Here is a 26,588-nt window from a genome sequence, read left to right on the forward strand (position 1 = left end):
AATTATCCATTGGTTAGTACAGAGGAGATTCAAAGCTACTGGTGCCACAAACTTCCAGCCATTGCTTTCATTTCCTTTCCCTTCACCCCTTCAAACTTCAACTGTCTTGGCTTTAAGAAACTATCTTGCCCTTATGAATACATTATTGCTGCAGATTTTTGCTTTATGGGAAAGGAGAATATAATGAAGGCACATTTTCCTAAAGAAAATCTTCCAGTGTTTTACTCAGGGGAAAACAAGACCAAGAAAATATTATCCTGTATATAACTATAACAGTACTCAGAGTTATTGGAATTTATTGTCCTATCACATCCACACAATGTGGAACCCAAGAATATTGGCCTCTCCTCTACAATGACACATTGCAGTCCAAACAACTGTACTAGGCCTAAGTGTGATTTATCTGACTTTTCATATTAAAAATCATTACAAAATTTACACTAAAGCCTTGCTAGCTTCATGACAGCTAAGAATTCTGCAAGCATATTAATTGAAAAACAGGACTTAGAAGTATTCTTTTACCTGCCCCAAAATAAGAAAAAGTTTAAATATATTATTTAGGGAAAAGCATAGTATCCAGACTCTGACTTTTATAGAGATAGGTAAATTGTACAAAAAATTAATCTCACAGATGCTTTATGACTGGTACCAACAGCCAGAGAGGAATGACTGCCTTTAATGAAGCTCAATATAATAATATTTAATAAATGGACAGCGAAGCAGTGATGAGGTTGGTTAAAAGGAATTTCTGATCTTTCCAGGAATTAATGTACAAATACTCATCACTATAGCTTTGCTCTTCATCAGTAAGGAAAAAAAAAAAACATGAAAATATTCAGGTTAAACAAGAGCAGTATTATGCATTTCTAACATACAATTAGGACTTCTAGCCCACTTTCTAGATGACACTTTTTTCGTATTAGAAAGTGGCTCTCTGCCCTGCATTACAGGCATAAAGTAATTTGCTTTGGACAACCTGGACCTTTAAGCTTCTCTTTTCTTTAGCCAAATACACCCTTTATGTGCCTCTCAAATTTTGAGTGCTGTAACAAGCTCCTCCAAGTGTAATATTTTTAGGGTATTTCTGATGCTGAAGTGATTTATTCCCCTTTCCTGAAAGGCACATGGAGGAAACAGGAATGGGTCATGCCAAGGATCAGCAAAATCCAGTGGTCTGAATCACTTGCACTCCCTACTAACTGACAGATGCAGCCAGCCAACAGTACACTTACTTTTTATGGTCTGACAGCTCTACCACTTCATATATATTCATTTCACTCCTTAATGCATGAATATGAATGTTCCAAGTTTGAAAATAGATAGTCAAGGGAAAAGCATTCTTTATTTAAAGATGAGGAAGAGAAGGAGCAGCAGGTAAATCAGCAACACACAACAGACCAGGCAAGCCTACCCTGACCTGCTCTGGATCCTGTAGTTCCATAATCCCAATCCCACAAGCAGAACAGCAACGTGCCTCAAATGGGACCTGACTCTGGCAGCTCAGGTGCTCCTGCCTTCCTCTTGGTGCTTTGGATTACAGGCTGGTGTGGAAAAAGCTCCCCAGGTGTCTCCTGGGCAGAGGACTTGCCCAGCAACCCAAAAGCTTTAAACCTGAAGAAACAAAAAGCTTGAGGGAATTATTTCACATATCAACATCGGCTTTGACATAAGGAAATGTTCTCTTATTGATGTAGCAGAAACACTGTTAACCTTAATGCTTTCCTTTAAATCTCCATTTTCACTAGGCTTCATCTATCTCGTCATTAAAGTCAGTTAAATGAGATCAAGAGGCTTAACGAGCTTTGAGTATCAAAGAACAGCTCTGACTTTGCCAGTGCTGAAAACCCACAGCAGAGAATTCCCCAGTGCTGTTTCTGAAATATGCTGAATGGGATCAAAACCATCCTGTTATTGCAACTACGAATATGTCCTAAATCTGACTTAAAAAGAAATGCTACCCTAACAGCTGGATGATGACAACTGCAAATTTCTCAGTTTAGTATCAATTTGATCTGCATTTTTCATCATAACACTGGCATTAGACCATATGGGCTTTTCCCATGTTTATATCCCCCAAAGTCTTTCCAATCACTATTCTTGCCTGACTTGAATCAGTATTTGGTAAGTACTTGATCTCTCTAGCCAAAGGGTTGAACACAGACACTGTCTACAATTTAAATTCCATTATTGATCCCTGTGAATTTCAACAAGAACATTCAAGAACAGGATTAGTTCCTGAGGTTGCAGGTAGGTGCTCCAATACAATGCCTAAATCCCTAATATTAGACCAAATATTACAGTTCAGAGTCACAAGAAGGCAAACCTATTGCTCAATTAATAAAATTGAATTTATATTTAAGGTAGCTTATAATTTATCAATTAATAGACTTTTACCCATAATCAGTAACTATTTATAATTAACAAACTAATGAATGAACTATGAATTGTTTTGCAGATGCTTAACCCAAACATGGAGTAAGACCTGAACAAATTACTTGCAGACTCAAAAATCCTAATCACTGCTGGAAAGGAGGAGATACCTATTCTACCAACAGGTAAGACAGGAAAAAGGAGAATATGCAAAACTTAGTAAGTATATATTAGTTTCATAGTTTATTTAGAGAAACCTCTCACGTGTAAATCACTAATAGCATAAATGGTGCTGCTTATTCAATCTAGAAGTGAAACAAGTTAATCTCATTAACTACTTAATGCTCAGACCTTTTTCCATGATTAAAAAGAAAGAGAAATCTGCAGAAATAAGTGGCTTCTGTGAAATTAATATTCTTCTGTCTGGAGATGTATTAAAGTTGCCTGGCACGTAAGTCCTTCAGCAGCCATCAAATAACGATTTTTGGGCACCACTGTCCAAGGCTAATTTTTTTCCTATGTCTTCTTATCTTCAAGCAGTCTGCAGGCAAGGAATTTGAAGGACAGTGCAGCCTGTAAGGGAGTTGGGTGGCTGCTGCTCCTCCACATCCATCCCCACATCCAGAACAACAGCTTTTGACAGAGCTTTTGAAGAAACCAGTTTCCTGTGGAATGAGCAGTCTTAGATACACATAGCCAAAAAGAAGCTGTCAATACTTAAAAGAATATTAGACTGAAAGGAAGTGTCTCTCATATGGCTGCAGCCATTCCTGTTCCAGAGGAGAGTCTCCAGTGCATGATCCTCTTTCCAATGCTCACTCCGTCTGTCAGCCAAGGGCACCTTCACCACAAATTCACCTTCACCTCAAGAAGGAGGCATGCTCCACCATAGCTTTTAAAACTCCTTTTAAAATCTAGTCAGCCCAGACAGACTGGGCTGGAGTCAGACTGGAAAGCACTCAAGAGGTCAATCCTTTCAGGTGTGCAAATGCCACTCTGGATCCCCAGGAAACACAGGTGGAAACTCACACCCACCAAGCACCACCACCACCAGGCTGCTAGCAGCTGAAGGCCCACCAGAATCAGGCAGCTGTTCAATGGGGCTTTGCACGTGCCAATTTTGATTTCAATGCCTAAATTCTTTCTCAGAGTCCATTTCAATGAAAATCATAGCACTAAGCTATAGAATAAGTGATCCATTTTTCACCACCCTCTTCAATTCTGTTCAGGAGAGGAATGACCTGTGACTAAAGAGGATTAAGGAGGGGGTGCAGCTTCTGCAGAGGCTCTCAGCAGCGTCACAGCAGAGCAAGAGTAACTCCACCAGTGACTTTGAATTATTCCCTCCTGCCCACTCTTTCCCTGCAGATGATCCACATGAACACAGTGTGAATGACTGCATCCCCCTCTACTGGCTAGCCCCAGACTGGGACCCTATTTTGTCCCTTAAAAGCTGTCCCTTCACTCAAATTACAACAATCTGTTGGTACTGATGCAGCAGTTCAAACACTGCTGAGGTGTTTCTTACAGAAAAAAGCCCAAAATGGGATAACTGCTATTAAATGGTGTTTTGGTAATTGCTAACAGGAGGTTGGTGTGTAGAAGCAAGCAAAAATACAAAACACCACAACTATTGCATTCATTTTATTGATTAACACTACACATGACCTAACATGGGTATCTTACCATAATAATGAAAAAAAAGCTGATGTATAAGGTTATAACTCATAGGCCTACGTTGTCTTCCTATGCTGAATCACACTGCAAGAAAGGTTCTATGAGAGCGTGTGATCTGAAATATCACTTGAGATAAATTATAAACACTGTCTTATTGATGAAGCTGACACAAGAACTACTCCTGAAGTGGGTGCAATATTTAAGAATACTTAAAACAATATACAAAATTCATAATATTGAATATGCTTGTGCAATATCATACTCACGTCTCCTGCAAAGAACTGCAAGTACAGTTCTTGGAATAAGAATACTATCTTTATTTGAACATCTGCCATAATTTTTTCTTTTCATTTTTACAGCACCAAGTCATCTCTGACTTTTAATCCAAACTCAGTTGAAACCTTGTTTGCTATAAAGTCAGAAGTTAATGTTTCCTTATTCCTTTTCATGAAAGTCAAACTTGTGAGTTTGCTTGCCTGACCCCTTCATTATGGGTGCTAATTATCCATATACCATATATAGATACTATTCTGCAATGTTGAAAAGATCATGATGTAGAAATAGTCACGATGTAGAAATAGCCCTAGCAAGATGAAAGGCAGTTCAAATAAACACTGCTCAAACACAGAAGAAAAATAAAATAAACCTCCTAATGAGTCTTAGTCATGTTGAAGTGCTAGAGCCATAAAAGGAATGCAGTTTCACCCATCCACTGCATTTAGATGAAAGCTTATCACTAAAACCATATCATTTAAAGAGCAGCATCCAGTAAATCACTAATACACTGTAACCCAAAGTGTACAGAAAAAATACAGTGGTAATAACTATGGAAAGAAATAGATCAGAAAAGCCTAGAGCATTGAACCAATGCACAGGTTACCCAAATTCTCACTCAGCCCAAGATTAGATCAGGCACCCCTGATTTCCAGCTAGCCACAAGTTACCTGGAGCAGGAACCACTCCTGCTGCAGACAGCTTAGAAGGAAAGGGTTTCTCTCACTGTTACCAACAACAAATTCTCATTAGCAGCAAACTGCAGAGTCCTCCTCCTGTGAAACCTCAGCCCTACAGGAGATCTGTTATACCTCCTGTGACCCTGACATCTAAAGAAAATGCGTCACTGTCTGACTTTTAAATACAACAAAACCAAAGAACACCTGCAAGAATCCTACAAATACCAACTACACTTAACACTTCAACACTCAGTGAAATCAGTCCTCAATTTCAGCTCTTTTTTGCCTCCCAACAGATGTAACTCCTAAATGTAAGCCTACTTCAGAACTCTATTTCAAAGATGGTCGTGGTCCATGCAGGGCACAGTGCTTCTGGGTGAGTTTGAGATCTAAGCAGAAGCAGGGGCAAAGTCTGAGTCCCCATCCCAAAGTGGCCTGTTCTTCCTTTTTAGCATCCTTCATGCATGTTCCAAATTCAACTGCTTCCAGTGCTTGTAAAACAATCCCCAGGGAGCATAAAGGTTTGAATAAACAAGAAGCAATCATAACCCTATGAGGATTGTGCATGCAAACACATTAAGAGGTTGTGGAAACAGAGATGTGGAATGGGAATATATCACCACCAAACCATCAAATATGGGGAGATTAATAAAATAGTAAAATGTAACCCCCCAACAATAACCACTGCACCCACAGGAGGTGACTGCAAAGAGAATTTTAGCACAATGCCCCAACCACTGTTAGAACACAGCTGGAACAGCAATGCTTCTGCAAAAAATTGTTTTGACAAAGGTGTGTTTGCAGACCCAAAGCCATTTCCTGAGAAAACTTGTGACCAGCACTAATCAGTATATCCATGCTGTTAATTCTGCATAGAAAGCTGCACACTTAAGGTAACGAAAACAGGGACAGAGGATTAATCAAATGAAAAGAATTATAAAAGGATTTTTTTTTTTTTTAGACCAACAGCCCTGTTGCTACAATAAGAGATATAAAGGAAATTAACATCTCATTAGAGAAAACTGGGGCTAAGGAGACAAAAAAAAAGGCAGGAATATGTATGTTAGTAGCCAGAGGGAGACTGAAGTGGACAAAAACCTTCTGAATAAATGCAAAAAATCCTTGAGAATGAACATCCCCACCTGGGACAATCTTTGGGGTAGAGAGGGGAGGCAATTCTGGGCTCTGAGGTGCCACCTTCCAATGAGGCTCTGAGCGTCCAGCTCAGCCAGCCACCAAAAGGAGTGAGTTGGGGGCTCTCTCCCCAGCTCACACAAATCCTGCTCCTGTTGCTTCATCACTGGGTTATGTTTTAGACCCTGCAAAAAGGCAACTTCTTACCTTTGATCCACCCCCTGGAAACTTGCTTAGTTTAAGAGCTGTTCTCTGTCCCTTTGGCAAAGATTCTCTTTCTTAACCCTAAGAAAGCAATCCTGGTGTCTGCCAGAGCTCTGCTTGAGCAGACTCATTAAGGGAGGCCAAACGAAACTTCCCATGACCCAGTACATTTCAGAGAAAGCACCAGGATCACAGGGCTAAACTAGTTTTTCTTGGCTATTGGATTTATTTTGGCTGTAACAAATATTTTGGCTTCCTTCCCTATCAGTTTGCCAATGAAAACACAGATCCAAGGTTTTCAGACTCCGGGATTGTAGCAATTCTGAAAAATGACAAAGTGAAACACATACCAGCTAATAAAGAGCTATTCATGCTCTAAATACCCTCTTGTGCTGCTCTGCACAGAGTGTAGCTCGGCTTCTGGAAATGTTGAGCCTGTTTGCCCTACCATTGATCTTGGTGATTTGTTCTGCAGCAAGTCACACGGATGCTTTCTTTACAAGCAACCTCTCTGATTTCTAAGCAGTTTATTATTCCTCTCCCACAAAAAGAGAATGCCATCCTATTTCTTCTTACTATTTGAATTAAACATACATTGGGGAACATAACTTATAGAAAAGGCTACCAAACATCTGTTCACACTGGAGATGGCAACCCAGTGTCATTAGGGGTCACCAAAGGTAACAACCTTATATTTTTATCCTTTTCCATTAATATTGGAATGCTGTTATTGCAATTCAATACTGCAATATTCCCTTCTCAAGGAATCCAGTCACATGATTTCCCTCCATAGACTGCAACCCCAGGCTTGTGGGGCTCCTTGTAGCAACGCTCCCTCCAAATGCCCATGAGTGCAGCAAGTAGAGGAACCCCAAACTGCCCATGTCCAAACCCTGTCCACCAGCTGGAAATGAAGCTGCATCTTTCCAACAGTGGATTTACCTACAATACCAATTCTGTCCTTGGAAATTAGTCAATTACTCCAACAGTGCTATAAGAATTGACAAATCAACTCACACTATTTAGCAAAACAGACTTCTGTAGCTGAAGGCAAAAGATGTGGAAAAGAAAAAGTTACTTGTACACACTTCTTGTCCTAAGAACCTTAAATTGAGATTTCATTTTTCAGTATGTGGCTATTACATGAGTAAAAAGTGAAAAGAATCACACTCCTTTAAAAACTAGTGGGGAAAAAAAGAGTCAGATACTCAGTTAAAGACATCCAAGCACTCAGGGCCAGAAGTGAGGTAGGGTGCAGTATATGACTCTTCTGCTATGTTAATAATTCTGAGTGTATAACTCACTGCTTTGGTGACAGAGCTACCAACTGGCAAAACCATTTTCTTACCCAGAATCTAAACACCACTCTTGTACTTTCAGACTATGGAGACTCCCAATTTTTACCCTGCAGGATGACCAGACACAGAAAAGGAAATGATACACATAGATAAGCAAAGATACAGATTTCTCTGGCTAAATCATTCATAAATTTGTCAGCTTTTCTATTCTTTCCTTTTCCTCAACCTGGAATCTGAATTTTATACACTAAGTAAAGGTCTGCAAAGACTGGGGCTCCTCTCTGAGCAGCAGAAGGCTGAGCTGACACAGTTCTGCCAGGGGTAATTCTCAACTGCCACTCAAGGTATTTTACAGAAACCATGGTGCTACTTAGAATTTACTTTCCTCACTTCCAGACCAAAACTACAACCACAAATTTAAATAAAATTCATAGTCCAGAGGAAAAGCAGTAACTGTTCCTAGAATAAACATTACAAAACCCAGGTGTAAGTTGATTTATATGAGGAAAACACAAGGTGCTTTAGTGATTTGATGCATTATTAATGCAGCAACAGCTACTGGTGTTTCATCTGAAACAGAATTTCATACTGATTTTTGCATCAGCTACTTTACTATATGTTTCCCTAATGCAGCATATAAAGAAGGTGTCTGACTTCTCAAAAAGTGTGAAAATATCCTAATATTCATAATGGACAGAATTAATGACTGCTTCCAGATGGTGTAACTGAACTGGTTAAGTTAATGACAAAGCAGCAGCTGGATTACAGTAAGACACATTATGTCTTTCAAAAAAGCCAACACCACTAGAAATGTCACTAATAAAAAAAAAAATTACAAAAAAGCAAATGATGCAAGATGGTCAGATGGGACTGCCACAAAAAAAAATCCAAACCAAACCAACAAACAAACAAAAAAACAATCCCACAGAAACAAAAAAACAAACAAGCAAAAATACCCACCAAACCAAACCAAAAAAAAAACAAACAAAACACCAAACTACTTAAATCTGAAAGATAATTTTTAACATCAATCCAATGTTAATGTACTTGAGCTAAGAAAAAATTACTTTTATAGTAAGAACTGAAAGTAGACAAATTGAAAACTGACTTTGGAGCAAAGAACAAATGCTTTTTCCACTCAAGGCAGAGATAAAATGCTGATGTAAAACCTTTTTAATAATTGTCTATCAGTTCATATTTCTGCACACTGACTTGCTCTTTAAACGTTTTCAAGCATGTACTACTATTTTACCTAACGGAGATACAAACTCATTTCCTTCCAGCAAACTAGCCCGTCAAAGTTGAGGCAGCAAAAGAGTTCAGCTAAGTACAAAACGTGCCTCACTCCCTCCATCTCGTGGGCACGAATGAATGTTGCAACCACTGTGAGTCGGCCCTGGAAAACGTTTAATCACATGCCAGAATATCTTCACATCTAGGGATACTTTCTTAACGTGCACTTAAAAATTTGAATTTTGTTTAAATCCCTCTGTAACAACGAGCTGTCCCTCCAAAGGCTATTGAAATGAGTAGAATATCTTTGGTGTTGGCTTTTACTTCTCAAAATAACCACGGAAACACAGGGCTATAGACATAACAGAAGAGTCACATGAAGCAAGACGTTAACTCACCCACTGGTGATGTCATCAGCCCTGATGTTCTTGCCCAGCACATCACCGTCGCTCATGTAGCCAGTGGCATCCATGGCGATGCCTTCGAGGTCGATGTCGTCGCCAGCCTTGTCAGCGATGTCCACGTGGCAGATGCCGCTGCCGCGCGTGGCCAGCTGCCGCCGCAGCGGCGCCGAGTACAGGTAGCGCGTGGCGCCCGGCTCCGCGCTGACGAAGCGGCTGGCGTTGCCCCGCGGCGGGTAGCCGTTGCCCGTGGATGGCGCGTCGCCGGCCTGCAGCCGCGGGCTGGACTGGCCCAGCCGCCAGGACAGCGGCGTTGGCCGCCCTGTCAGGCTGAGGATGCTGCGACCGCTGATCTCGGTGGTGACGTTTGTGTCAAACGTGGTCTCCAATGTGCTTGAAGGGAGAGATGTGGATAAAATCACTTAGGGTTTTAGCTTTTATGTGTTTCAAACCATGTACTGCTTTAGTGTATAACCCTAAACTCCATATGGAGTGTTAGTTGACGGTCTTCACATTTTGGTCAGACAAAACGATCTCTCTAGGCCTGAAATTCAAAGACACCTCACTGCCTCAGGCCCCGAAAAGTATGAACAAAAGTGAATTGAGCGGGAGCAAACTGGGCCTATATGACTTCATTACCTGAAGCTGTAATTGGAGAATTAACTGCCAATACGTAAATGGACCAAACTTATGACTGTCTGAAAAACTCATGGCCATCATCCATCTTGGGTGTAGCCTCTGGAAGGCTTCTGACTGCCCAAGGGGTGCCTGTTTGAAGGCCTTTAATAAATACCCACTTTATTCCCTTAATCTTGTCTAGCTTTGTTCCAGGTGGCCACCCCAAGGCATCAGACACACTGGATCAAATGTGGCTCTTACATGGAACACTGTGTGAGATTTCGGGTGCTTCCAAGGCCCTGAACGCTGACCAAGTTACTGACTGTATGTAACAGCACTAACAATTGACTTCTGTAGCACTCGGGGAGATCCTTTCTTTTCACTTTTCAGGTCCTTCCCCCATATTTGTAAAGAGACTCTTGCACCCAGGCCACCAGGTGCTCTACATACATGTGAGAGACTTAAGCAGGACTTTTTAATGGATTATCCATGGTATCAAAGTGTAACTTTCTCATCTTCAAGCACACATAACTCCTTTACACTATGGTTTTGCCAGTCTAGACAAGGGAGTGGGGATAATAAGATGACTAAAGGAAAACCTGCTGAAGTTCTATTTTTCTGATATATTTCCTTTTATTGTCTGCATTCATGATAATTTTAATTCTGGAGATGTGTCCAGCACCAAATGAAAGCTATTCTCTACCATGAAGAGGAGTAAGTGAAAAAAGTAAGAAGAAAGGCAATTTTTTTTTTCTTCAGAATATATTTTGTATACTAACCAATCAATAATGAACTATGAACTGCTTTGAAGATGTTCAAACCCAAACCAGAAAAAACAATAAATGACTCATATATTCATGAGTTATGTATATTTTAAAAAATATTGGTAATATTTATATATTAAATCCTAAAACTGGGACTACACTCTGAGTTTTCAGGCTATGTGTACAGATTGCAAGACTACACCCTACTCATAGCTGAATTGCAGTGAATTTATTTGAGGCTAATCCATAGCTACAACTTCTCTTACCCACATGAGTTCCTCATTTCCTTTCCTGCTCAACTAAGTGCCATCTTTTTTATTTATTGTGGATATTAGTAAAAATAAACAGCATTGTACTATTTCCAATGTAACATATAAGCAAAAACCTCTGTATTCTCTGGTTATAGTAATTAAACCATGAAGAGCTGTCACATTAATTGAAATTTGCAAAGAAAAACAGCTTTGGGAGTTCATCTTTGCAAGCTCTGCTTCAGTTTTAGATACAAAGCCAAAACACAAAGCGTGCCCCCAATAAACTTATGTAGGGCTGGGGTACATAAGGCACCAAGCATTAGGTAGGACCCCAACTTCATTAGGGGCCAAACAGCTTATTCTCCAAAACTTCCTGTTCAACACTGCAAAGATCTAACTCACATAATGTTTAAATGTAATAGCAATCTTTCTTTATTTACAGTATATTTTAAATATTGCTGAAGATTTCCAAATGCTGCTTTACAAAGAAAAAGCAGTTACATTCAGGGGATGACTAACAATACTAGAAGAACTTGTTTGTCCAAAGTTTGGTCAGGAATTTAAGTTATGCACTTGATAATGTGGGTCAAGCACAGTTCACCTCTTATTTAAACAAAATATTACACATAGGGGGAGAGAGGTGTAATGCACTGAAGTTACTCAACAGTAAGATGAAACATTTTAAACTGTAACTTATATTCAAACATCACCTCACACATTTAACAAGAAGTGATTTTTCTTGACCTTTGAGTCAATACACACCCCATCCCATCAATTCTTCTTCATACATCTCAATAACCAGCAAACATTATTCAAATTCTGTACATTAAAGACAAAAATTACAAGATCAGTATCTTCCACTGTCAATGTTAATCATTTTTTCTAAGGATACAGCCCAGCCAGGTGTAAGAAATGTAAAGTAGGAGCAGAATTCACAGAATGACTAGGTTGGAAGAGACCTTCAAGATCATCGAGTCCAACCCATGCCCCAACACCCCAACTAAACCATGGCACCAAGTGCCACATCCAGTCTCTTTTCAAACACACCCAGGGATGGTGACTCCACCACCTCCCAGGCAGGACATTGCAGAACTTTATCACTCCTTCTGCAAAAAACTTTTTCATAATATCCAACCTATATTTCCCTTGACACAGCTTGAGACTGTGTCCTCTGGTTCTGTCAGTTGCTGCCTGGTGAAAGAGACCAACCCCCATCTGACTACAACCACCCTTCAGGAAGTTGTAAAGAGTGGTTTCCATTTTGTTGGGAACCCAGAGGTGCCTTTACCTGTGGGTGACCTGGGTTCCCCGCAAACTGGACATGGTTTCCTCCAGGTTCTGCCGAAGGTCAGCGATGTTCTTCACAGTTCGCAGCCGCCGTGTCTCCGGATCCTCTCCTGCAGGGAAAGGAAGCCATGAGTAAGGACCAGGCAAGGAACAGCACAGAACTGAGCTGCTGCCTATGCCTGACTCAAATGCACTTTTTTCTGACTTTCTAAGCTGGTTAGGATTGAGATTTCATTCCCCTTGGCAGGCACCTGCTGTCATCACATCCTCACTGAAATGAGCTCTGCAGAGTTACCCTCATTGCCCGGGCTGCCTTTGAGATGTTGCTGACCCAGTTTAAATTCTGGTTAACTTTCAACCTCATTAGAATATACACTCCATCAATACCACCCTTTCCATCTCATATATTGGCACAATTAACATTAACCTGACACAGGCAATTTCTCCAATGCTGTGTTTTCACTAGATCTTCTTTGTCCTACAGTAATATCTTTCCATAAACTAAACTGTGCTGACTGGGTGGCTGCTCCATGCTGAGTGATGTTTCAGGTAAAATAACAAAAGGTTTTGCTTGTCAACGTAACACAGTTACTGTTCCTAAAATGTGCTACATGACACAAAGTTGGTGGATTACTTAGTTTTCATGGCAATTAGAAATCCTGTTCTTTAAACACTTTGTTCTAAAACACATTCATGTCCTGCTCCTTAAAAGTAGAGTTTATGTACACAAAAAATAAAGTCTTCCTACTGTTTCAGCATAATTTCATTTTATCAAATTAATAATTTAATTAGTGCTTCAGTATAATTTATTTATGTGCTCTCAGCTGTCAGTTCAGAAATGCTTTGGTTGCTACCTCAGCTGATCTTTATAGAGTTAAATCCTCTAAGAGGCTAAAGAGAAGTGAATTTCTAGTAGTGCCGGCCTATTCTTTGTAAGCTGAAAGCTGAAACAGTAGACCTCCAAAAAACTGTCAAAAAGCTTCTGCTGGGCACAGAAGGAAATTATTTCATTCTAAAGGGTTTACAAATCATGACTAAAGAAAATACTACAGTAAATGTAAAACTTTTCACATTTTGTATCAGTCTTCTCTGTACAATTGATGCATTTTTGAGCTGCCAGGATGCTGGACACCCACACAATTGCTAGTTTAGATGGATATCTGTATATGACACACATCAGAGGTGTGAAGAACCAGATAAAAAAAACTGTAATTGGGACTTTGTACATTCTATGCTTTAAATTTCATGTTTCTAAAAGATGCCAGGTTGGTGGCATAGAAAAACCCACTCACACACTGTTGCCTACAAAGCAGCAGTGCTACACATAAACTAGTGACCAAAGTGCTTAGTCCCCATGTGAGCATTTTTTAATCAGTCTCTAGTCTCTGGGAAATGATCTCCCTGAGTTACAATTCACTTAAGCCAGAGGGTCAAACAATTATGGTCTGGCTGGACTGAAAACATCCACCTAACAAGACTGTTTACTTTAGCCAATGGGTCTCTGGGACAGAAAACATTTTCTATACTCATGGATCAACAAATTTTTGTAGTAAAAAACATAAAATATTTATAGGCCTTTAGCTTAACAAAGGTCACAGTGCTCTTTTACAGATCATTTCTCTCATGTGAAGATGTGAAAGCAAATGGTAGGTAACTTCTTAGGAAAACACACAGGAGACAAACTAAAGCAATTTCTACTGAGATCACTCTTATGCCTAAACTGATACCAAATTTTCACTTAAATGACATTCCACTGCTTAAATCAAAAGTATACTTTGAAGAGAGATATTGGATAGTTGGCTCCTAGAGCTTAATTCTGAAATCACTTAGCTCCTCCTGAGTAGGCAGCATTCTGCTGCCTACTCAACAATTCTGCTTCCATTTTTCCCTACCTATGCTCTCTTTTGTTTTATATATGCTTTTAAATTAACAGCATCAATAGCTGCTATCCAGGGAGAGAAGATATCTGTGCCTTATTTCTTCTAATTCATTTGGGCTGAGGGACTGTTTTGTTTAGTTTGCTCTGTTTCCCCCAAGGCCCCTCCATGGATGCTGCTGTCTGGTCTGGTTGTGCACAGCTGGTGTTTGCATCTCCCTTGTTTGAGTTTGTCAGCTGTCTTCCGCCTCTGGATTCCAAAACTTACATATTCTAGTTGAGTAATAGTTTGTACTTACATAACATCTGTCATTAAAGACTGAAGACCTTTTGTGATCTAGAAGTTCTTCTCAGTTTGCAGGCTGAAATACATCCAGCCCAGCCAATATGATGGTTAAGAGGTAATGCTGAAAAAGTTTAAGCAGCTGGACATTGTGTTTTTTACTTGCAACTCTCATATTTAAATATGAATGCAAAAATGTTCTCAAGGATTTTATCCCTTGTGCCTTTTATCTGCCTTTTAAGTACTTAATCCACCTATGTATAAATTCTACACACAGATATATTCACTTAGGCATCCCTGCAGCCCCTTTCCTCACCAGTGACTCTGCCTCTCAACCTTTGCTTTCAGCACACGGGCAGCATTGATGGAATATGCAATGCAGCATTAAATGAATCTCATTGTGAAACTTTTAGCCACATCACTTTTCCAAGGAGGGCATTTGGCTTCAAACCCCACATTAAACTGGGGGATGCCAAGACTAACCAGATGGAAAAAAACTGAGAGGTTCTATAGATGAGATATCCAGCAATAGCATACAGTAAGCAAAGTCATAAATATTGCTGAAATGGGGACAGGAGGAGATCAGATTGTGACTTTAAAACCACATTTTAGATCACATTAGTAGAATCTAGTATTTTCTAACAGAATATGGTTGCAGAAAATCATTTTATTATATTGGTAAGCTTGATTTTTTTTTTTTTTTCTAACTAGCATATACTTCTTACTGTAGCAGGAATTCTAGAAAAATATACCCGGTACTTTCTAATTTAGACTACTCATATTCTAGCCACAACCAGTTTCAGCTTCTGTATGCTGGACACAATAGAGTGTAGTTGGATTTTGGTGCCCTACTGCTGCAAAGGCTGTTTCTCAAATTGATCAGATTCATGTGAGTGATATTAATATTCCTCCAAACCAAAACATCAAGGAAATTAGCACAGTCTGTTCTGTAAGCTCCAAAATGAAGTTTTTAAAATGAAACAATGCATATGAAATGCCTGAGAATGCTTAGGATCCTTATAGTAGTTTAGTCCTAAAAGATGCTGCACATCTCATTAAGCAGGCAGAATTCCTGGTGATTTCAAGGAATTTGGGAAGCACACTTGTGCTGAACTTAAGCATCTAGAGTTAAAATTTTTGACACCCGGTTCATTGCTGAAGAGCTGAAAGAAATACAATTATTAAGAACGAAAGCAGTAGGAATAAAATCAACTTGCTCTAGCCCATTCTTATTTAACCAGACTATAGCCAGTAATGGGTCATGCTGCAAGACTTACCTGAGAGGTCCTCGAGGGCAGGCTGGGCAGTTTTGACATAAAGAGCAGAATCCATGCTGACCCCTCCTGTGCTGGCCTCAGCTGTTACATTCCCTTCATTGTCTGTCTGAGATCTGGAAAGCAAAACAAAACAGGGATGTGCAGCCACTCTCCATCCAAAGTATCTCAAGTATAACGAACGAGTGCACCTGCCATCAGCCACTCTGTCTCACTCTCCAGAATACACTAGCAGACTGATTTTACATAATTCATTAGTCCCATGTTGAATTATGTCCCAGAAATGGAAACAAGCACTCAGCTGTAAAAAATAAAAAATTCATAGTTGAAGATAGGCTTCACAGCTCATCAGATGGGGTCTTAAAACACTTGGATTTCCGGATGTTTCTTAATTATCAATAACATCAGTTGTTGTGGCTAATCTGATCCTCTCCAATAAAGTCTGTATTGCATGACAATAAAGCAGGGAGCATGTGATGTCATGTTACACTCCTGCTAGGTTGTCTTCAACATCACTTCCATTTTAAGAGAAATGACTGGGCAAAACCAACTTCAAACTCCAATTTATTGTCTGATATTATGGCTGCCAGGTAATGAAATGTGATGTAAGGATCTACTGTCAGATTTGAGTAAGATATTGTGACTCATTTCACTTTACTAATTGTGCTGTGTTTTGCTCATAGAGCCACACCAACAGGCAGCTGGAAGTTCTCCTGCCCAAAGGGTAAGAGCTGCTGTAAAAAAGTAAAGACACTGTGGGGAATTACTATTGCAATGCTCTTAATTTCACTTGACTCTTGCAGCAGGATGCTCTGCCTGGAGTAGGGGTAGAACAACTGGAACAATGCCCTGTTTACAGAGCTGTCTGTGGCAGAAGGAGGAGGGGCCTCTTACTGCTTTTGGTGTTGAATAACACTGAAACTAGCCTGACTCATCAACTCCAGAGTTCAACCTCCTGACGGGGAGGTGAAGATGTGGCAGACCTGGTAAAGTACCTGATAAAGGAACCAACAATGACACCACTGAAAACTGGGGATGCTGGGCTGGCACAGCTGGCCAGGACACACATGACTGATGGTCACTTTATACTATAAAAGCCCAATCCCAGGCTTTAATGACAAGGTCTTCTAACACACCCCCCCTTGGAGTGTGTGCAGAGTCCTCCTTGAGTGGGGACATCCTGCAGGGTGAGCAAAGGAGATGTGGCCACCGTCGTTGGCATGGTATATATAACATCAATCTCTACTGAATAATTGTTTTTAATATAACTTCAACATAATTCCTTTGATATTGTTTCAAAAAGAGTGAATTATATTATACTAGTAATCATGGCTGCCTGTACTGTGTAGTAAATAATTCTGAGAACGATTAGTCTAATCGTTATCAAAATTAATCATTTACTTTCATATAAATATATGGGGTTTGCCACCCTTAATCCTACAGTACAGTTGAGTTATATGAAGTTCAATTACATCTATACAATCCTTCAGACATGAACGAAGTCTGGTGCTAAGCCTGGATCCAGCTGCATCAAGAACTCCTCTCTGATGAAGAGGAGTTTAGAAATCAAGGGAGTCCTTTCTGCATCTCCTGACTCAATGGGAGAGCTTCTCTAATAAAATTTGTCTGAAGGTCCCTTTCTGCCAGTGACAGCCCTATACAAAATGCAGGATAATTTCTTATGTCTTTTGCTTTTAAAACTGCATCAAACCCAAACAAAAAGTCTACAGGCAGCTGAAAAGTATAAATTAAAGTAATCTAACTGATGTCAGAAAACACCTGAGCCTTCTACTACAATGCATTAACAAGTGCATTTTGCAGACTGAAATAATGTCTGGATAGTAAATATAATAATGTGTTATGTTTGTCTTGCAAACCAAAATGATCTGACTTTTCTCTTTCCTTTTAAAGCTAACATGACTACAGAGTTTGGCCTTTTTTCCTCCAGTGCTGAAAATTAAGCACTGTTTTTCAATTTTCCAGCTGCCAACAGGTAGTTTCATTCCTGGTTTTCATAAAAGGTCAAATAAATACTGTGTGGAGTTGATCAGTATGTTTAGCTTATAGAAAATGTATGGACTGCATCTGCCTTTACACATTAGGTGAAGGTATCTGTGTTCAGACTAAAGATGAATACCAACAATGAGGAGACACTGTGGTGATAAACTTAACAACCCATCTCCAAAAATTTCTGCTTCCCAGGTCCCCTGGCATTTAATTCCATACACACAAGGAGAATTCTCAAAGGAGCCAGAAGACTCAAGGGTTGCTCTTGCCATTCTGCATTCCTACACAGGCCTTTGGCATCCCTCTCCTTCAGGTTCATACCACTGACATTCACTCTTATTCAAAAAATGTGACTGACCATTTTTTATGCTACATCGGTCAAGAGATCCAAGGCAAAAATGTGCACAGTAGAGCTGAAAAAACCATGGGACAGGGCAACAAAAATGATCAAAGATCATGAACAGCATCTCTACAAGTGAAAACAAAAGAGGCTAGGACACCTTAGCCCAGTAAGAACACATCTTAAAGAAGGGAAGGAATTGAGAAAGGTCTTTCAGATCATGAGCAGCAAGAAGATGAAGACAGAGCAAAAACTGCATCCTCTTCCTATGAAAGAGCTAAGCAGCGTCATAAAACCCCCATGAGATGGCTGTCCAAACCAAAAATCCCATCCTCTGACTGAGAAACTTCTTGTGTCCTAGTCATGTTGTGTCCTTACGAATCCCTGCTACTGATTTCCCTCTTGTTACTTCCCTACTATCCCTAGGATACTTCCCTATGTATCCTCTACTGCCACTGTCACACAGAAGGTGCTTCAAATAGAAAATGGACTAGACAGAGCTTAGCTGTGACTTCCTTTGGCTGCTCTTTTCCTTATCTCAGGCTTAACACATACAACAGCACAGACTTCTTGTCTGGCCTTACTTAAATGAAAGGTTTTTTTTGTTTGTTTGGGTTTTTGGGGTTTTTGTTTGTTTGGTTGGTTTTTTTTGTTTGTTTAATTTCCAATTCCTACTTATAGTGAGGCAGCTCCACCACTGTCAGCTACAATGAAGACCCCGAGAGTGTCCTGGCATTGTTACAACTTTCAAAGCTATGGTGCACAAAACAAACCTGATACATGTTCTTGTACCCTTCAGAAGAGCAGCACCTGGTCAAGGAGGTGTTCAGATTGCCATCTTTCCTGCTAGTAGGGTTGGACACAACCATTATTCCCCCTCCTGTCTATCACAACTTCTCACACAGTCTTCACCATGAGTATTTGTGAAAATGCATCAATTGCCTATACTCTTGAAGCAAGACACTTCTCCATGAGGCAGCATTTACCTTGCTGCTTCAACCCCCTGGAAGTGTCCAGAATGACCCTTCTGGGCACCCCACTCCCACAGCCCCAGGGGCGTGTCCTGTACCTGTACATGAAGGGCGCGACGGTGGCGGTGTTGGGGTGGCTGTATTGCTGCTGGGGATGAGGTAGCTGCACGCTCACGGTGTTGCTGCCCGTGGTGTGCGTGGTCACCGCGGGCCCGTTGACAGCCTGGCTGCTGCTGCTGCTGTGCAGGCCCCCGACGCCCTTCCCCTCGGAGGAAGCCAGGCTGGAGGAGGAGCTGGAATGACGGCTGTCCAGCTGGGACTTCTGATGCGAGAGCCCTGAGCTGGCTTTCCCGCCACGGCTCCTCTCGCCTTCCTTTGCAGGAACAGGGGCAGTTGAGGATTTCCCTGTGGTGTTTTTCATTCCTGGTTTTGGTATTCCGCTGTGCGAAGGGGCAGAGGCCTCCTTCTTGGCACTGTTCAGCTTCCCTCCTTTAGGGATAAAGCTTGCGATCTTGGAGGACTTTTTTGGCATCTCTGTTGTTGTTGTTAGTGCTGTCTGTTCTTCTTTAGGTTCCGCCTTCAGCTCTAGCTTCTCGGTGATAGATGTTCTCTTTGTAATATCTTTACTTTTATCCTTTTCTTTCTCTTTTTGTTTCTCTTTCTCCTTCTCATTACCCTTTGGAGAACTTTTCTTATTAGTCAGTGCGCGGCTGAAAGTCCTTTGTGCAATTCCCTTGAGTGCAATTTTGGGGCTGTTGGACATCGATCCCAGGTTGTTCACATTCTGGTTGGTGGTATCAATTTCTTCGCTCTCCTCAAAGCTGAGAAGCACCTCCAGCTTTTCACAGCTGTTGTCCCGAGAGCCCGGACACTCCAGCGTTGTCCCGGACACTCCTGCTTTGGAACCCCCTTTGCTGTTGAAGAGTTTTAGTTTTTCCAGCATGGATTTTTGACCGTTGGGAGCTGTTTTGGCGATTTCCGAGGGCGGCTTTGGAGGCTCCACTGCTGGCTGCTTCACGGATAGCATGGAAGACGTCGCTGTGTGCTTGGCACTGAGGGACTTGCTGCGCCAAGGTTTAATAGCAGAGCTGGGCTGAGGGATGGCTGAGGAGTTATTGCAAGGAACAGCACTGCCGCAGCTTTGTACTGAGGATGAGACATTTTCATTCATTCCTGTGGGCTGGGAGGCCGTGCTGTCTGCAGGCTCTGGAAAAAAAAACACAGAAAACAGCCCAATAAAACAACAGAGTAGTACCTCGTATTAGAGTTACTATGAGATTCTTTCTGCAATGAAGCATCAAGAATTTCACACTGATAACATTAAAAAGACACATCAGTATTTTCAATATCAGTGAAATGCAGAGAAAATAAAAGCCAGCTTTCTTTTCCTACCCAGCAGAGCAGCAATGAGCTCCTACTGTATAATTTACATTTACTTGCTGTTTCAAGAAAAAGAAGGAAGAAAAAGAATCTCTTCCAATTCAAACCAAAATGTGTTCTGCAATGTGCTCTCCCTTATTAAGTCCACAATACTTTTTCATTAGCAAAAACACAGCACTATTTTGTAACTAAGGGTTCCCTCTGCTTTTGGCAAAATACTTGCTGTCCAAGTTCGATTCTTAGAAAAACCTCAAACATAAAAAAAATGCAGGAGTAAGGAAAAAAGTAAAACTAAAGTCCTTTCAGTTATTGGGGGTGGGGGTGGTAGTATTTTCACAATGCAAAGGTAGAAGAAAACTCCATGTACAAAAATAAAACCAATTGTACCCTTTTGTAAAGAAGCTAATTTAAGTACTACCACATATCCTAATACAGCTGTAAGAGAAACTTGTGGCAGTAACTGTGCAGCCCTCCCCCACAGAGAAAACAAATCTATTATTTAGTTAGTTCCTCCTAATGTTATTTGTTATTAAGAAACTAGTTTGAGCCTAAAGAGAGCTTGAAAAATCATACTCACCTACCAGTGGCCACTTCTCTGAATCAGTTCCTCTTTGCAGAGTTTCCCTTTTGGAGATGTTACTCTCTCAATTATCACAAATATGTTTTCTGTTAAACTGCTCATGTTTCCAATTAAATTTTGTCATCTGTGTCTGTTTGCCTGCCCAGCAGCCTGCTGGGGATTAACGGCTCTTACCTATATTTCCCTGCCCTCTAGCACGAAAGTAAGCTGTGTACAAAGCTGCATTTTTTTAATTCAAAAATCAACAGCAGTGGAGAGCGTGCGTTCTCGGCAGCAGAAGCAGCCCTGTGAATCCAGCCCTGTAAATCACGAGCTGCTGCAGCCACACAGGGACTGTTTTACTTCACTTTCAGTTGCTCACTGAAGATACGGCTCTGTTAACCTCCCTCCTCTGATCCAAACCAGATCTACTGAAGATTTAAGTCACGTACATCTTCCTGACTTAGCAGAGAATCGAGTTTCTAAGAGTATTAGAGACTCCTTAATAATAAACTCAGCCATTTCACATGGTTATGGACAAAGTGAAATAGCAGGAACTAATGATACTTTTAAAACTATTACTAAAATCAGAAGGTTTCCAGGACTCTTAACCAGTAACTATTATACTGGCTGGTTTTGCTAGTCCTTTTCCTATGGCTGAGTACCCACATGGAGCTGGAAGGAATCAGGAGCTGGATTACAGACACAGACAGGAATCATGCTGCTTTTAAACTCGTGCCAGCCTGCTGACTTCCAGGGTATTGCTCCTGTTTAACACAGAAGGAAAATCAAGCCACCAAATATCCCAAACAGTGATACCATCTGGCCTCTTGCTGCTCTGCTCAAGCCTGATGAATTCAACCCAATGTGTTAAGGAGGACCAAAAAGATAATGGCACAGGAATCAGAGAATCACTAAGGTTGGAAAAGACAATCAAGACCAAGTCCAACCATTAACACCAGACTGCCAAGCCCACCACTTAATCACATCCCTAAGCACCACCTACACCTTACTTTCAGCTCTTCCAGGAAGCTGTGGGAGGAGTCCCAGTGACCCCTAGTGTAAGCAGCAACAGGGACCTGACACAGTGCCCTGACACAGACACAAAGAGGAAGGAAGGTGACAACCTCTTCACAAGATGCCAGCAAAGCTCCTCACTCTGCTTTAAGAAGCTGCACCACTGCTCTTTCCTTCATGCCTCTTACCATACACTGCTGTTTTGTTTTTGTTTTCATTTCCTGAAGTCCTCCTGCTCATCACAGTCCACTTCCCATCCCCACACCACACCAGGCTCCTTTTGCATACTCAGAACAAGCAAGCCTTTGTCTCAGCCTGCCTTCCACAGAAGACGTTCAGCAATGAAGTGAAAGCTTCATGAACATCCCAATTGTGTATATTGTACAGTTAATTTTTATAGATTATTTTTTAAAATAGTAATAGCCCATCTCAATACTGAGATATTGCTATAGGAACTGGAGATTGACAGTACTTTCAACACAAAGTTCCTAATCCACATATCTTCTGGCCTCATCATGCTAAACAAAACTCAGCACAAAGAACAGCCATGCCCAGAAATCATCATAGCTGTCTGGGATTCATTAACATGCCTTGGATGGATTTACAAACAGGTCCCAGGAGGGACCCAATGTACTGATCAATATGGGCAGGGAAGCCTTCACTTGCTCAGAAAAACAGGACTGGGGCAATAGAAGGGTGACAAAAGAAAAATGACCAGTAAGGGTTGTATCCATAAAGTAGAAGAGCTGGTTGTACACCCTGTTAGTATAACATATGCAGGCACAAAAACTCAGCTTGTGGTCTGAGCACGCAAACAACTGAGCAGATTTCTTAGGAAAGAAACCTGCCTTCTCAAACAGGTGCTTCACAACAGTCTGAGAACAATACAGGAAATGTGTGTATGGGATGAACAAAGCCAGCCTGCATTCCCCAGCACTCAGAGCCTACACAAAGTCACTCACCTGAGACTAGAGGGACCTGAGAGCCAGGTCCATAACCTGGCTGTGAAGTCTGACCCTGTCTCAGACATGAGTTGGCTGTTAGGTCACTGCACAGCAGCAGAAGCCACCACATCAAATCAGGGTTCTAACCAGCTCCACCAATTTCTTCTGGAAGTGAATGGAAGGGGTTGCTTGATTTGGGACAATCCTAACAGCACAGATGAATGCTCCAGTTCACAGACCTCTGGGAAAAGATACTTGGCTTAGATCAAGTGAAATGGCTTGTTTTCCAAATTCCAAAGCATTGCTCAAAATTTATTTCCCAGCAAAATCCATAACTTTACAATTTCTCCTTTTTTCTTTTTATGTTTTCAGGAAATTTATTTATTTATTTATTTATGTTTGGTCACTGACTAAAATATGTTTTTCCAAGTTTATTTGTTTATAAACACAACGCTCTCTTTGTCACGATGCGCCCACATACACCCTCCTGTCTGGAAGTGAATTTTGCTTCCGTTGCCAGTGGCGTAGGAGGAGCACAGTGCAGCTCCATTTACAGACATGTCAGAGAAACCAGAATTAAGACAATACTATGAGTGTAACATTAAAAAAATAGAATATATTGCAACAGTAATGTAATTTTCAGAGTGTCCACTTAATGTTTTCCACAAAGTGAATTCTGTGAATACTGGATGCTATGCACCTGAAATTAATAAAAAATATTCACAAAGTCTACAGTTAAGCAGCAACAGTTTGGGAAAGGAAAGAAGGTACTTTCTCACACAGCTGTGGTGGATTTTGGTTTGTACTTGAGTCAAATACAGTGAAACTGGAAATTGAACATCCTCAAGTGATTTATTATCACACCATGAAGTTACTGCAAGAAATTAAAGGTTACCCCTAAAACACATGAAAAATTGCTCCAGCTTAAGAAAACTTCAGTTTTTCAGACTCTCTGTTTCTTCCTTATGAACAAGTGCTGGCTCTTCTACTCCTCTGGCCAAGTTTGGTAAGCAAAAGGAGTTCTGCTGCCAGAATGCAGCTTCAAATGCTGGGTTTCCTAATGAAGCAGCAACATCAATTCGTGGAGAACACATCAGCATGCAAAGAGGAAGGTTTTATTCAGCATAGCATAGACCCTTCTTTGATGAAAAGGGGAGCAGGTTTCATGCATTCAGTTAATAAGCTTATTATTTCCCATGTGTTCCTTTGTGAGGGAGGTATTTTCTTTCTTCAGCAACCTGCATTAACTAAAACTGACTATAAAAGAAATGTTTTCAAACCCAAGCTACAGTCTACAATAAATAACGATCACTTTCCTCTTTTCAAAGTCAAATCTTGGCCTGAAATCTATTTTGTTCCTAGTGTTCCTGTTAAAAAAGATGTTGGTGGTCCAGTTCCAATGCCAACAGACACTGTAGCATGGGTAAATCTGATTTCAGCTGCTCCTGCAAAGACTGAACTGCATCTGCAAACCCACCCGTGTGTGAAGAAGAAAAAAATAATCTGAAGGCTTATGATTTAACTCTTCCACAGAAGTCTTTGAGAGCTTATGTTATAATAAGGTCAGGAGAAAATATATGCAATTTCCCATCATTTGTCATGTTCACGCTAAGTAAGTGGACTTTGATTTGCTATAACTGAAAACTTTCAAAATCCATCATTATAAGCATGAAAGGCAACACACAGACAAAGGATGTTCTCATAGTTACTCTCCTTAGGAGGGTCAAGAATATAATAGCATTTCTACCCATTTTTGAATGAACAAACTTTTATTTTTTATTTCACAACTATGGGAAAAATTCTTATGAAGAGAAATATATTTTAGTCCATCCTATAGATTAGACAACAGATGTGAAAGCAAATCCACAACCAGACTCTAATTTAGGAAATAAAAGCAGCCCTGCTCCACGACATTACAGTGTCAGAACTGCAGAAACCACCGTGACAGTTTCATCATTGCCCACCTAGAAGAATAAATGGCGAATCTTGACCCTTCCCATCCACCCACCAGAAGACACTCCTTTAAAGCACTATACATAAAGTCCTATAGAGAACTTTTTAGCTGAGCTGTTCTCTTCTCCAATGATCATTTATCAAATCCTGTAAGTATGGAAATGCCTGCATTCCTGCCAGGAGCCAACTATAAAATTCCCAATCTTTCCATAACCCAAACCACAAGAAGGTAGAGCAGAACATTCCCAATAAGAGCAACCTGGCACTCAGTCCTTCCTCAAAATAAGCATAACTCTTGTGGCCCACAGAAATTTCCATTTCAATTTCCATTGTAACACTGGGAGAACTGCAGCTGGCAGGAAGACACTGGCTGAGATATCATCTGGATGGGCATGGCCTCCACCCACAGGATAGCTGAAGCTTTCTGTTCTCTCTTCTATTCTGGACCACAAAAAGCCCAACAGAAATTATTTTTTTAAAGCAGAGATTGCCAGATAGGGAAATTCTGTATAATCTGAGAAAAGCCCACACTTTTGCTTTGCTGAGGATAAAACCTTAGAATCATATCTGGAACCAGAGTTGGAAGAGACCTGAAAGATCATCTCCCTGTCATGGGCAGGAGCACCTTCCACTAGACCAGGTTGCTCAGGACCCTTTGTAACTGAGCAGAACTGTTTCCTTCAACTTCTGCCCACTGATTTTCCCTTTAATGGTGATTAAATTCACTGTAACCCAACACAAAAATTACCTTTACTCCATGACATTTTTCTTCCCTTCCGTCATATCTACTTCTTCAATCCCAGTGCTGTAAACTGTGTAACTTCAACAGCAGCTCCATGCATTCACAGAAATGTGTTCTATCTCTGAAAGCCCTCACCAAAGCCCGGGGATATGTCAGAAACTCAACTTCCACGTTTCTGTCAAGCTGCCTCCATTCACACAGAGCTCCAGCACATGGAACAACGGCTCTGCTGTTGGCTAGCTCACTTAGCCAAGACTCAGCATTTTTGCTGAGGTGAGGGAAAATAAAACTGGAGCACAGGCAGCCCCTTTTCTCATTGTCTCACCATAACCAACTAAGACATTTGAATTCCTTGTTGTTTTTGTTTAGTTACTGTAAAATTCAAAATGCTGTTGACACGAATGCTTAAGAAAGGTTGGAGAGACCTCTATTGACACATATCAGTTAGATAATCATAAAAATAATGAAACCAAGTTTACTGTGCCATTCAAAACAAGTTGCACTCTCCATTTTATACTAGACAAATGCCATTCTTGTTAATTCTTCTCCATTTCCTTCTGACTATTTGTACAATTTAATCTCCCAAGACTTCTCATAACAGACTTATTCAAAAGCATTAATGAATTCCAGGCAGGAAGCTGTTATGGAGTCTTTCACTAGATTTAAACTTTGCTGGAGTGGACAATATGTACAGTTAGCAGCCTTGCCCTGACACATCTCTCCTGCAGGCTGTATGAATTCAGCACTATGAAAATCAGTGGTCTGAGAATTGCAGCCAGGAAATATTGCCCATTTGTATCAAAACCAAATGACAGACACATATTGCAATTTATGGTGGGGTCTTCTTCCTAACAGTTTTTTGCTGCCAGTCACAGATTCTTCAGGAATATTTGGTTATGGATGAGGAACAGGCAAACGGCTCAACAGAGAAGCCATAAATGGAAGGGCTTAGGGAGGCTGAAAGTGCTCCTACCCAAGGAGAAGGGGCTTTTACAGATGTGGTAAAAACATGCCAGCACTTGGGGAAGTTTGGGATGTAGCACCACTGCCCT

General features: G+C 40.7%; 1 protein-coding gene across 4 annotated transcripts in view; it reads right to left on the reverse strand.

Moving 5' to 3' along the window:
* Positions 1-26,588, reverse strand: part of NAV2 (neuron navigator 2) — a 371,538-nt gene that overhangs the window by 82,144 nt on the left and 262,806 nt on the right. For all 4 annotated transcript variants that reach the window (XM_053946235.1, XM_053946233.1, XM_053946234.1 and 1 more), the window contains 4 exons: positions 19,040-20,147; positions 15,627-15,739; positions 12,192-12,300; positions 9,268-9,663 (listed from right to left, as the gene is read on the reverse strand). In XM_053946235.1, coding sequence (XP_053802210.1) covers positions 9,268-9,663; positions 12,192-12,300; positions 15,627-15,739; positions 19,040-20,147 — 1,726 coding nt within the window. The remainder of the gene's footprint in view (positions 1-9,267; positions 9,664-12,191; positions 12,301-15,626; positions 15,740-19,039; positions 20,148-26,588) is intronic.

This window comes from Vidua chalybeata, chromosome 6 (assembly GCF_026979565.1).
Source record: "Vidua chalybeata isolate OUT-0048 chromosome 6, bVidCha1 merged haplotype, whole genome shotgun sequence".
Taxonomy (NCBI): Eukaryota; Metazoa; Chordata; class Aves; order Passeriformes; family Viduidae; genus Vidua; species Vidua chalybeata.